This window comes from Choloepus didactylus, chromosome 14 (assembly GCF_015220235.1).
Source record: "Choloepus didactylus isolate mChoDid1 chromosome 14, mChoDid1.pri, whole genome shotgun sequence".
NCBI classification, from domain to species: domain Eukaryota; kingdom Metazoa; phylum Chordata; class Mammalia; order Pilosa; family Megalonychidae; genus Choloepus; species Choloepus didactylus.
This window is the reverse complement of record NC_051320.1, coordinates 47,351,967-47,365,499: the sequence shown is the minus strand read 5'-3', so window position 1 is coordinate 47,365,499 and position 13,533 is coordinate 47,351,967. Positions and strand designations below refer to the sequence as shown.

Below are 13,533 nucleotides of genomic sequence, written 5' to 3'. Positions count from 1 at the left end.
GGATGATTTTTCTTGTAAAACTGTCATGTCTCTTAAAAGTTCTCGATTTTCAAAGTTGTTACTATATGCATGACTTAAGGCAGGTAATATATATTCATTTGAAATATTAAATTTATTAAGCACCTTTTGCTTGTCAGGCACTATACTAAGTGCTAGGGATATAAAAACAAATCAGATTATCATCACCACACTCAGGTAAATTATGGTTTAGTGGGAGAGACTGACAAACAATTAAGTGATCAGTGCTGTACGAGGGAGGCAGACAGTGTAATATGGGAGCGTGTGGCAGTCTGGGCTGTCGGGAGGGAAGGGTTGTCAGCAAAGAGTTTCTGGGAGAAGTAACAACTGATAGGAGTTTTAAAGGATTGATGGGCTTAACCAGGCAGTGGCGGAGTGAGGAGGATTCTAGGGGAAGGATGCAGTGTGTATGAAAGCCTGAGTGACCCGGGGCGTTTGGAGAACCGCAGTTTTTCAGTAGGGAGTTCAGAGGTGGGATGGGCATGGGGTGGGAGAAATGAAGATGGGTCTGGAGCAGTTGCAGGAGCAGGTGGGTCACACAGGTCTTTCTGTGCTCTATTAAGGACTATGGGCTTTATGCTTAAGGGTATAAAAGATCTGAAGATTATTAAGAGGAAAGAGTTTAGATCTCTCATCCCGTCTTTGACACACGTAGAAAAATTACTGGATTTGATTTGGAGAATAACTTAGAAACGAGTAATGCACGGTAAGGGAGTCCAGTCAATGGGTTGCTGAAAGACCAGGTGAGAGATTATGGGTGATGAGGGTTTGAATTCATCCTTTGGTAATGAATTTGCTACATTAAATTTTGGGTTTGGATTTGGTTACAAGTTGGAAATGAAGAGTCCAGGAGAGGGAGAAATCTTGGTGACTCCAAGGTTTTTGGCTACTGAAACCATTTCCTGTAGGAGAAGTAGATTTTAGGAGGGGGAAGATTTATTCGTTTTGTTTAGACAATCCTGTGTCTCTGTTTGCACTCTGGATCTTGGGGCCTGGAACTCAGGAGAGAGGCTGGAACTCGAGTTTAGAGTCCCCCGCAAGATGGCCCTGATGTAAATAGAGCTGCCCTTTGTAGGGCGCTCGCCCTGTGTGGACATTTGGCCAAGCAAGTTACATTCATCATCTGATTTAGTTCCCACAACTCTGGGATTGAACTGGTGTTCAAATCTTAGCTTCCATCTCTGTCTCCCAAACTCAAGACCTTTAAGACTATCAGAGAACAAAACGAAGTCACTAGAGGAAAAGGTATAGAGTGAAAATTCGAAGAAGTTTTACTAAGGAACTTTGGAGAAATACCCAGCAGTTACCATGGAGGTGGAGAAAGGGGAGCCCTTAAAGGAGACTGAAAAGGAGCAGCCAAGGAGACCAAAGAAAAGTGAGGAGAGTATTAGAATCACAGAAGCCTGACGTTTCCAGAAGAAGGAAGTGGTGAGCCTCGTCAGATGCTACAGGGATGCCTGATAGAGGACAGAGCTAGTCCATGGGATCCAGTAGAATGAGTAATTTAGCACTGTCAGGATTATCTCTTGCCACTTCTCTTCCTTGTTTCCTTCTACCCATTAATTTCCTTCTCTCTCGCTGCAGACCTGCTTTCTAGACATGGAGGGCAGCAGACTGCTTCTGACTGCAGTTTCTACCTCTGTAGTGGACTGTTTTTATTTTCTCCATTCTGGGTATAAAAATCTTGGGAACTGAGATTGCCCATCTTGGAGTAGGTGTCTGTGCCTGGACCCGTTGTTGATGTCTGGGGCATGGGGCTATGAAAGAAGACTGTGGCTGCCAAGGTGGTAGTCAGAATAGAGTGTGGCGGTTCCCAGTATGGGGAGGGAAGTTTTCTAAGCAGTCTCATACGTACCCACAACAAGTATTGGAAGATGGAACAGGAAGTGAGGAAATGAAGTAAGAGAAAATTTGAGTGTTTATTACTCTTTCGAGAACCTGGGCTATGAAAGAAAATCTAGTGAGTATTTTGGTGGTCACTGAAGAGGGACAATTGGACATTGGAAGGTTTGTTTTATAACTAAATCATTCATGGAGGTATAGTAATCTTAATTTAAAATTTTTTTTTATTTTCAATAAAATGTTACTTTTAACATTCATGGGACAAAATGGCTATGTGGGCGTATCCTCGTAGAGATAGAAATTTATGTGAGCAGAGAGGGGGCTGGTTATAATCACCAATTTCTGAATGATTTTATTTATGGTTCCTTTATTTCAGAAATATGCTTTCTGGATAGTCTTTTTGTGTTCATGGTGATCATAATCCGTATCTATAGAAAGAAACCAGAGAATATTAGAGTTGGCAGTAGATCTTTGAGGTCATGTAGCCCAACATGCTTAATTTTATAGATAAGAAAAGTGGAATCCAAAGCAGTGAAGTGCTGAAGTGGAGTTGCCTGTCCTTAGAACAGCTGGGGTGATGGGGAGCAGGGAGAATGGCTTTGTCTGGGAACATGTGGGTCTGACTCCTTTTCCCTTAGCACATTGCAGGGAGGCTGGACTTAAACCACCAGTCTACCAAGAACCTACCCTGAAGATGCAGAGAGAATACTGTTGGAAATAATCACAGAAGTGATACATGGTAGGAAAATAGCATTCCCTAATACTCTTCTCTAGCCCAAGTAAAAACAAAGGAAATTATTCTAGTTCCGAAAGGCTCATAAAATAAGGGATTGCATGATTTCTTTCTCTTTAAATCTAACTTCATGCCAAATAGTACTTCTGATATCTTGTCCTTTCCTTAGAAGTGGTGAGGGTGTCTAGCCTCAGTGAATGTCATTTAAATGAATACCTAACCCTTCTAGATAATTTTGTATAATTCTTTAATGACTAACATAGGAACTCTGCAAAACTTTATTCATGGTACAATGAAAGGATAATAAAACCTCAACCATACAATTAATTAATTAAATTGAAAAAGTATGTTTTGAGCTCATACTATGTGCCAGGCACTGTTGTAGACCTTTTGTGCATATTCCCTGTGAATTTTCAACACTCCTAACTGCTAGGTAGAAAATATTCAAATTATCAAGATGAGAAAACTGAAGCTTAAAGAAATTGTAATTTGCTCAAAGTCATATAACCTTAAAGTTGTGGAACTCGAGGATTCAAACTCTGACCTGTCCAACTCCTTCTGTTACACACACAGCGTCCCAACATGGATAAAGTGCAACCCTGTTTTTTTTCTTATAGTCTCATGGGGATGGGAGAGAAATAAAATGTAATACATTTTGGTAATTTATTACCGAATGTATTAAAGAAATGTTTAGGGGAAAAAGCAACAATGTCTGCCAGGGATAATGGGAGAAACCTGTAGCAGAAGGGAGATTTGAACTTGGTCTTGCATGCCAAGTCAGAATTTGGATTGGAAGAGCATTTGTAAGCAGAGAAAAAGGTCTTGGAGCATGAAAGAGTGTGGTCTGTTCTGCAAATGGTGACCAGATTTGTTGTGGCTGGATCAGAAAGGAAGAGAGGACTGATCTTAGAAAGTAGTGGGGAAAGACCCAATGATAAAGGGCCTTGTATATAGAATCAGTTAGGGTGCTTTCAGCTTAAAGGAACAGAAAACCCAAATCAGTGCTGTAAGCCAAAAGGGAAACTTATTATCTCACTTACAAGAAATCTTAAGGATGGTACACGCTGTGCCAAGGATCCAGGTTCTTGCGGCTCAGCCACCCTCACTGTGCTTGTCAGCTTTGTTGCTAGTCAGCTTGTCTCATGATCACAAGACGGCATCACAAAGTACCATCCAGGTATCGCCCAGTGGTCAAGGAATCGCTTAGAGATGCAGCAGTGTCTATCAGAAGGAGAGTGGAAGTCTTTCCCGGGAACTCTTCCATAGACCTCCCTTCAGGTCCCATTGTCCAGAACTGGATCACAAAACCCACCCCTGAAACCTGCTACTGATAAGGGGAATGTGATACCCCAATTAATGTAAACTGATGAGAATCTGCTCCCAAGAAGTGTGGGCAAAGGGTGTGTACCTGAACAAAATCAGGGCCCTTCCAGCAAGGAGGAAGGGGAGAGGTGTTGTAGAGTAGGAACTCAGCAGTGTCAGTGACATAAGCTAAAGAGTTTAGATTTTATTCTGTGGACAGTGGGACTCTCCCAAAGGTTTAAAATCAGGATAAAGAAGATCATATTTGTGTTTTAGAAATAATAATATATTCATAACACACCTGTGATAAGACACATGTCATAAGAAGGGGGTTATTCTTGCACTTGCTTCAACCCGCATACTAAGTTGATCACAGAGGTAAACTAAATTTCAGATCTTCAGCATCTTCCCATGTTACTTATAGTCCATTCTACATAAATGTAATATATATTTATTTTTTATATGCTGTTGATATGTTCACATTTTGCTATGCAATTAGGGTTGACGTCTGTGGACAGGCTGTAATACAGGGAGTAGATTTATGAAAGCTATGAATGTAACTGTCCTTATAAGAACCACAATTATACATATTTATTAAGTGCCTTCTTCAGGAGGAATTAAAATGCTTTTGCCATCAAATTGCTTATTTTATTGGTTGAGGTGTTGGGGTGTGTAATACATATACACAGTCATCATACAGTGATAAATGCTAAAATAAAGGCAGAGGTAATGTGATGTATTAGAAGTATGGGGTAGTGGGGGAAAGCTGTAAGAGGATGTGGAATATATACTGGGAAGTGAAGAATGCAGGATCAGTTGGGTCATTCCAGATGAAGGAAGCAACAGTATGAAAAAGACAGAAAATACCAAGTTCCTGGTATGGATGGAGTATAGACTTGAGGGAAAAGTGTTGGGAATAAAGCCGAGGATGGATCATGGAGAGGAAGACACAGGAGAATGGAGCTCACTGCTATTGATGCCTAATATGAATAGACATTGTGTTAGGGCTTTAAAAAAATTTTTTTTTTAATTTAATCTTCTACCACATCTCTATGAGATGTGGGGATCATATCCCCATTTTTCATTTGAAGGACTGAGGCTCAGGATAATTAACCTGCCTGAGAGGTCATTACTAATGGTTGCGAGTCAGCATTTGAAACCAAGCCTGTCTTAAATTGGAAGCTCTACTCTTACGCCGAATATCCTCTCACCATATTATTCCATCTTGCTTAAAATATTAGCATTTGACTTATTTTCCAGGCTCTGTTAAAAGAGTTCTGAACAGGCATGGACACTACCAGACCTGCGTATCAGATGTAGCCTTGTACCAGCAGGTAGAAGGCAGAAGCCACTGTGTCCGCTGAACTGCAGACAGTCTCCTCTTATAACATCTCACACCCAGACATTGGAGACTTTATTGACCGTATTGTCAAACTGTATTTGCCCTCTTTTCCAGTGAAATAGGAACCTAACTGATAAGGTGAATTCTGATAGGAAAAGATATACCGCTTACTGATACTGAATTTATGCTCATTTTACATTAATCGTCTCTAGAATGGTATGTAAACAAGGGAAGTGTAGAATGCCTATTTATTCTTCATACCTTAAAAGCACATCTGGAGCTGTTTGAACTAACCAAAAGTAAAATAAGTGCCATGGCAGATTATGCCATGCCTTTTCTTTTTACTTAAAAATAAATAAATAAATAAAAGGAAATGGAAAACATACTACTTCTAGAAGGCTCTGACATTGAATTGGTTATTGAAGTGGTATCGGTAATGCATTTATATATGCCACATTTTCTTCCATGCATCAGTCATCCTTGATACATATGTGCTGAATTTTTTCCATGTGAGTTGAAATGTTACCACATAGGGAAGATTATCCTGGTAGAAGTGAAGGTAGAAGTGAAGTCCATCCTTTTGATTATACCCGCTTTCCCACCTGGCCTGATAGAGATTGCATTGCTTTCTTCCCCCATCCCCTTTACCCCCCCCCAACAATTTTTAATATTATTTTGTGTCAGTCTTTCAGTAAATATTAGCATTCTCCTAAATTGCTAAAAATAGAAATTATATACAAGAACAGTATAATTTTCATGAATGTAAAAAATGACATTAAAAATGTTATAACTTAATTTTGGTTTTACTATATCCTCTAATTTGGAATAGAGTGAAATACTTCTGTAGTTAAATCATAGTTCTGGCTGTTTGCTATAAAAGTTTCAAGAATATATATTTCAAAATGTTTTTTTTTTTTTTAAATAATAATCCAAAACAAATGCAACAGAGCTCAGCATACTTGAAACACATTTTCTGAATTTATCTTAAATCTCTGTGCTCCAGAGGGTTTTTGTATGTGTATGGATTAGGGCTGGCCGTTTATTTCACCATCTATCTCCATCCTGAATTGATTGCACTGAACAGTACAGAATGAGTTACATATGGTCCCACTTTGTCTAAAGTTTGCAAGACCTCTGGGTTGAAACTCCATTTGATCAGAGTGAAGCTAACCATCTCAGAAATTTGGCTAATGTCAAAATCCTAAAGATGTTTATACATACACATATTCCAATTATAAGGTATATATTCCTGTTAGCAATAGTGGGTTTTTTTTGCTATGTGTTGGCTCAATAGTTATTGTTCGTAATTTTATCATGACATTTCAAGAATTAAAAAATCATGCCTTTACATTTATTATCATTTTTAATGTTAAGTTCTTCCAGATAGGAATTATGCTACAAATGTGGACCAAGACAGGTATGCAAACATTTTTCAAATCAAAGTTATGAATATATCACATCTTTCTAAAATTGAGACAGAAGAAGATAGAAATACAAAGATTACGTTAACTAGTTTGAAGGGGGCATGCTTTATCATCATTATAGTTCCGTCCCTTAAAAAAGGGACTAAGAAAACTTAGTGTGGGCTATTAAAAAGGACTAAAGTGAAACAGGGTTAAGATGTGTTTAAAAGTTGAAGCTTATTAACTATATAAGTGTAAATAAGGCAGGGAGCTGTGCATGCCCATTATTTGTGAGGTTCATGTTTTAGCTACTGGGGTCAAAAAACTGTCGAGGATAATGCTGTCCCCCTACAGTCTCTTTTCCCTGTTTTGTTCTTTTCCCTCTTCTTTTTTCCTTCTATTGCTCTGTTTATTTACTTTTTCTTTATTTGCCCTCCCCCTCCCCCCTCCTGTTCTTCCTTTCTCTGTCTGTGTAACCACGTGCTTTAAATCTGTGTATCTGGACTGCCTTCTCTCACAGTTCAGTGTGAGTGTTAGCAGAATGAAAACCAGATGGGCCAGCAGTTCCCACTGTTATCTCCCAGCCGACTCTGGCAAGCCTCCTTTTATCCCTCCTTCCTTGGCATGACAGAAATATTTGCCTTTATTTAGGGAGAATTGTATTTGCTGCTGTACCTCTTCCCTCAGCTGCAACACAAGCGGAAAGCTATTTATTCCCTTGTTGCTGAGGTTGGTTGAGGTGAGTAGAATGTGCGATGAATTTAACTCTTGAAGAAACAGGTTTAAGCTTGCCTAACTTCTGTGTTTATCTAGATAAATGACTTACAATATTAGTCGTTAAGTGGTCTGGTATTGCAAGATGAGGATACACTTTTTAACAATAAAGATAGAAAAGCTCTCTCTGTGTATCTTTACCATCATTTCACTTAGGCTCACTATAGAGGCATTCACCGCTACTCAGCCAGCATTAAAGATTAAGGACTATAGACTCTGACACTGTGAAGTAGACTGTCACGGGAAATGCTTTTTTTGGAATGATGATTTTCGTTCTTTTATTACATCTTCACTAATATAGTATCAACATAATGTCAACTTTCCAATGTTATTGTTTATTGCAACCCAAGTCTTATGAAATTTCTTTGAACAAAGGTGAGGTCGATTCACAATTGTGATAATATTAATTTGGGCTTTTCATTTTTAATAAATGATTTTCCAGTAATTTTGAGAATTTCTCACTATGCTTGTCATAATATTTTAAAAGGGATGTTCTTTATTAGTAGTCTGTGTTATTTTACCTTTGAAATATCTGTGCCCAAGGCTGCAAGAGGCTTCGCAAGACATTTGTGTGCATGTGCATGGGCACACACACATGCATGTGTATAGAATATTGGATCTAAAAACCAAATAAACAAAAAGTCTAATTTTAACTAGAGAACAGTTGCTTTGATAAGTAAATTACATGGAGAAAAAAGGTTTAAATTTCCAGGGAAAAGTATATTTGGTAGAAAACAGTGCTTGAAATACAAATGTTAATTATTGAATAATCAGGAAATTTCTCCTTATCTGTTACATACTTCATGAAAAAGTGATAGGAGTGTCTTTAATTCTTTATGACTTTGCCATTCGTATTCTGCCTGAGATTCTAAACTGAAGTATTGCTCTCATGTTTTCAAAGCGGTGGAACATAAACTCATGAATTCTAAGTAAACAAAGTAGCTTAACTTCATTGTGTGAATATGACATTTATGTAGTGGTGATTTTTTTAAAACAGGGCAGAAAAGACTGAAGTGAGGATGTGGCCAGGAGATGTTACTTGCTCTATCTAATAGGCCAGAAAACAAAGCAGGGTAGAGGGACAGCAGGTGTTACGGAAAAATAGTCACAAAGAGCTGGCTCCTACCCTTGTCACACCTGCACAACAGAGCTTCAGGTTTTTGTTATTTCTGAGCTGCATTGAGGGAGTTCATTCCCATCCTACTTCCTCATCTGTTTTCTACTTCTTGTTAATGTTGGCTCCAGTTTCCAGTGAAGTTGTGCTGTTGCCTAAAACAGAATCAAGGTAGCATCTGCCCAAGCCAGAAATAACAATAGAATATAATATAACCCAGTTACAAATGAGGGTCTGCCATCTGTGCTACACCTTCTTAAGTGGGGTTTGGATGATAAAATCCTGATTTAAACGTCAGTAGATAAACATATTTTATTGATAGAAGATGTTGCATTTCTTCTGTTCACTTGCTTTTAAAAAAGATGAATCCCACTTAAAAAACCGAGGTGCTTAAGGAATAAAATAACATGTTCCTGGTGGCATCCTGCAGATCGTACTGAGAAGCACTCCACAATGCCAGACTCACCTGTGGATGTGAAGACGCAATCGAGGCTGACTCCCCCGACGATGCCCCCTCCCCCGACCACGCAAGGAGCTCCAAGAACCAGTTCATTTACGCCCACAACATGTAAGTAGCTGCTTCTGGGTTTTGTGTTTGGGTTTTTGAAATTTAAATTAAAATTTTTTTTCTGCCCATGAGACTTAAGGAAAAATGAGATTCGGTATCAATGTATTCTGCAAAAACGAAGCAAAAAAAAATCATAAATTTATTTGCCAGTGAGTAGATAGGAACCGAGCACAGAAGCATCATAGGTATAATTTGTATGAATGCCAATATTTGCCTTCCTTTTCATTATGTTTCAGAATTATAGTCTGCTGTGATGTTTGCAAATGAAGAAGACTGCATTTGGCCTGTAACTCCAATTGTTACTACTTTAACTTTCAGTTCGATTTAATGTGGAGCTCTTTTAGTTTGTTCAGTTTGACTTGGAGCATGGAAATATGCTGTAATTAGTTCCAGATTACTTCTGATTTTCTAGCACCATTTCTATTTCAAGCTTACAAATATTATTAAAATCTAGCACCCTTAAGGTCAAAAGGTTATTATTGTATGTAGCAATCTCATACAGAAGACTTTCTGAAATAACTTGAATCTCACTTTGTCTTGAACCTGTCAGACTTGTGTTAAACCTTTGCTCCATTCCAGCTTGGCTCAGACCCTGTGTTCTGAATCAGTGGAGTGTATTGCTTTCTGTGTCATCTAAGGAAAGGACAGAACATTCTGACAGAATAGGAACTTCCCTTTCTTTCCAATGTATTCCAGTAGGGATAGAGGGAACAGGTTTGTTCTATTCAATTCCAAAGTCCAGGTTAAAATTGTCATCAAGGATTTGTGAAACTAATAAATGTTTTCTGTTGCAGATAATACTATTTACAGATCATGTGGCGTGAAATCCATATGAATGAAAAATAACAGGCAAAATAGATCCATAACACTATAAGGCATGGGCAGAACACACAGCCCAGGCTGTTTTTGCATGTTGCCTAGCCATTTAAAAGACCTATTCAGGAGACTGTGACAATGCCAGGTTGCAACCCTGTCTGCTTGTGTGTGGTTTGTTGTTACTCAAAGCTACAGTGACAGGCATCTGTCTCTTGTGAGAGGAGTTCTAGTTGGCTATTATTTCCTGGCAGGTTACTTTGGTACTTACTCCATTTGGGGCAAGGGAGCCATTTTATTATAATATTGAAATGGAACTTTTAAGAATAATAGTGTCCTTACCACATCCTCAAACTATTGTTGGAGATAGTTTTATCAAAATTATGTTAAAATGATGGGTTTAATGAGGATCAGTTTGTCAAATTAATTGCTTTTAGCACGATAAAATCAACATTTTATTTAATGAGAAATGTGCAAATTTTTCTAGCCTAGTTCTTGTGGATTATTATCTTGGTGTTCAAATATATTTTATCAGAAATAAATGCACTGAATTACTACCAATCCATACTACCAATCCGTTGCATGGGAACATCTCCTCTCAATTTCTTGAAATAACTCCTTGATAAATACTGTATCCATTTTGGCTTCTTACATAAAAGTCGCGTTTTCCCTAAAGAAGTGGTTAGAGAAAATGTGGGGGAGAAATAGCCTTCTAATTGGGTGGTATAAGGTTAAAACTTGAAAGTCCTATTTCTATAAACACAGCTGTCAGTTGTGTGTACAAAACATGATTAAAAATGTTCAGTGATTAAATTTAGTCTCCACCAAATGTACACTTTCTCTAGGGGAGCAGTTTAGAAAGGAAGAGTCCTGTTACATTGATGTAAGCCTGTGACAAAAGGCTGACATCCCCATGCTGTTTGCTCTGCGCTTGAAACATTTCAGGTGGTTGGCATATGTGCACGTGGGAGGCTGGGCTGGCCCAGTGTGACAGGAGATGCTGGTTGCTATCACTTCTGTGCACACTACCATCAGGCAGTGTGAGGAGGGGACTCACTTCATAACACAGAGCCTGACCCTGTGGTGATTCCGTAAAGTCAAGGCATTTTACAAAAAAGTCCCAACATTTGCACAGTTACAAAGCTGAGTCGATGTAAAGGGAAGGAAGTCTGTTTGTAACTTCCTTGTACGTGCTGCCTTTAAGTTTTATTTTTTCCTTTCTCATTTTGTGCCCTGGGCAGTAACTAATGGCACGAGCCATTCGCCTACAGCCTTGAATGGCGCCCCCTCGCCACCCAACGGCTTTAGCAACGGGCCTTCTTCTTCTTCCTCGTCTTCTCTGGCTAATCAACAGCTGCCCCCGGCCTGTGGTGCCAGGCAACTCAGTAAACTGAAGCGGTTCCTCACCACTCTGCAACAGTTTGGCAATGACATCTCACCGGAGATAGGAGAGAGAGTCCGCACCCTGGTTCTAGGACTGGTGGTAAGCAAACAGAAATTAACCCAGTTTTCTGGGGTAAGGTGTTGTGTGGAAGGGGGTTCACCGAGAGGGACCCCATTCTTACAGCCCTTTTGTTCTAAGAACTGTAAATGTCTACACTGGGAGATTGTGTGCAAGTCTGATGAATTCTATAGCAACCATGTTTTCAGTTTGGGATTATATATTGACTCCACCGTGGTTTCTTTGACTATTTGACCAATAAAGTTATGGCTATACAAGTGTATTATCATCTTGGCCATAAATATGTATACACTAAATTCAATGAGTAGGCTCTCCTGGCATGGCTATTGGCTTTCAACAATGACAAAATGGTGGGTTTTGTTATGTTAAATGGCCACTTAATCTAACTGGGTGCTCATTTTTACTTAGCTGCTTTGGGGAATTTTTATTATTGACTCAGAGGAACAAGAATTTACTAACGAGTAATACATTCTTTTATTTCTTTCCATTTTTAAGGCTAGTAACATTTTAAAAAACAATTTTTTATATACAATTACTTAAATCATTAGTTTGAGAACCTACATGTTAACTATGGCACATTATACTATATTCTGTGCATTATCACATGGAAATTAGAACATATATACATATATCATTTGGGGGGTTCTAAATTATTTGGACATTTGTTGTGGTTTTCTACATAAGTTTTCTGCATAATTGTTTAGAAAGGCAATTTTCCCATAGCAAACTGAGCTGTGGAGAAGCTGTGGGTCACATATTCAGTCCTTTTATTGTCACAATTTATGGTGGAACTGAAATTCAGATGCTAGGCAACAGTTTCCTTTTTCTTAAAACAGATCTATTTTTTTTTTTCTTCTGATCTATTACATGGACCTGTCATGGGCAAAGCAATATCAGTTATGTTTTGCAAAAGAAGACCCAGAATTAAAGAGCTAGGTGAGAGACTGGTATAGCAGACATGCCTCAAATTCTAGTATTTCACATTTGACAGAGATTTTGCAATTTGATTTTTGATATTAGCTCCCTATCCTTCCCACTCCCAGAACAAAAAACTTTCAGATTTCCCACACACCATTAGTTTTATCTTGTACCTATCCCAGGACAGGAAGGTGATTTTTTGGATGTAGATGGGACACAGGTGTGTCAGCCTACCTCAGATACACATTTGTTAGTCACTTATCTTTTCCTTCTTATTCATTCTTGAGCTTTACATAATAGGGTTTTCAACATGCAAACAAGTCAGACCAAAGAACCACAAAATAAACCCAAAGCTGTAATTTTCAGGGCTATGGTGAATATGTTGTAATTAGTAAAAAATGGTTTTGTGAAAATTACCTTATGGATATTTGTTATGTTCTTTATTAACAGTGATTTACATAACTTAAAGTGTACCAAGACTTAGTAGCTTTACGTAGACTTTTCTACATATTAAATGGCATACTGTTGAGTGAAATAATAGGGGTTTTTTGTTTTGTTGTTTTGTTTTGTTTTAGTATATGTATTTATTTAAAAACCTTTCAGAGAAAAGTGAAAAGCTAGGGGAAGACATTAATTAATAGTGCCTTGCATATACCAGGCAGGCACTGAATATTTGTTAGAATGAATGAACAGAGAATGGACTTTTCTTTTGAGCACTTGACTGCAAGCTTTTATATATGCCATTTTATTGAATTCTTGGAACCACCATTTGAGTTAGTAATTTTATATATTTTTTTACATATGGGGGAAAGAGGTTCCATGAGATTAAGGAAATTATACAAGGGCACAGAACTGGTATTGGCGGGCCTGTGATTTGAACCCAGGTGGAGATCGTGATGAATTACTTTATGTTATTATTTAGGGTTTAAAAAAAGTGTCATAAGAACTTTCCTTTGGAAAAGGAGCTGTAGGAAAGGAAAAAAAAAATGGCCCCAAATTTGTTTCCTGCCCTTTATTGTTACAGTGAGGAAGCTGGTGTTCCTTCATAGTTTCATGTGAAGGTGGTTTGAGTTTAGGGTGTAAAAAACTTTGAACTTGGTGCTCCTATACTTGATCATAAAAGGAAAAGGAACTGCGCAAAAAGTGGCTGGAGCATTGTTCTAATGATGTTAGGTCACAAATATCCCAATTTTGTCAGTCGTAAGGATGACTGCTTACCATGAAATTTATGCTTAAATATGGTT

At 38.3% G+C, this 13,533-nt stretch overlaps 1 protein-coding gene across 5 annotated transcripts in view; it reads left to right on the top strand.

The window, feature by feature from the left end:
* RUNX1T1 (RUNX1 partner transcriptional co-repressor 1) overlaps positions 1–13,533 on the top strand; it is a 135,234-nt gene that overhangs the window by 69,151 nt on the left and 52,550 nt on the right. For all 5 annotated transcript variants that reach the window (XM_037802984.1, XM_037802983.1, XM_037802987.1 and 2 more), the window contains 2 exons: positions 8,959–9,096; positions 11,151–11,392. In XM_037802984.1, coding sequence (XP_037658912.1) covers positions 8,959–9,096; positions 11,151–11,392 — 380 coding nt within the window. The remainder of the gene's footprint in view (positions 1–8,958; positions 9,097–11,150; positions 11,393–13,533) is intronic.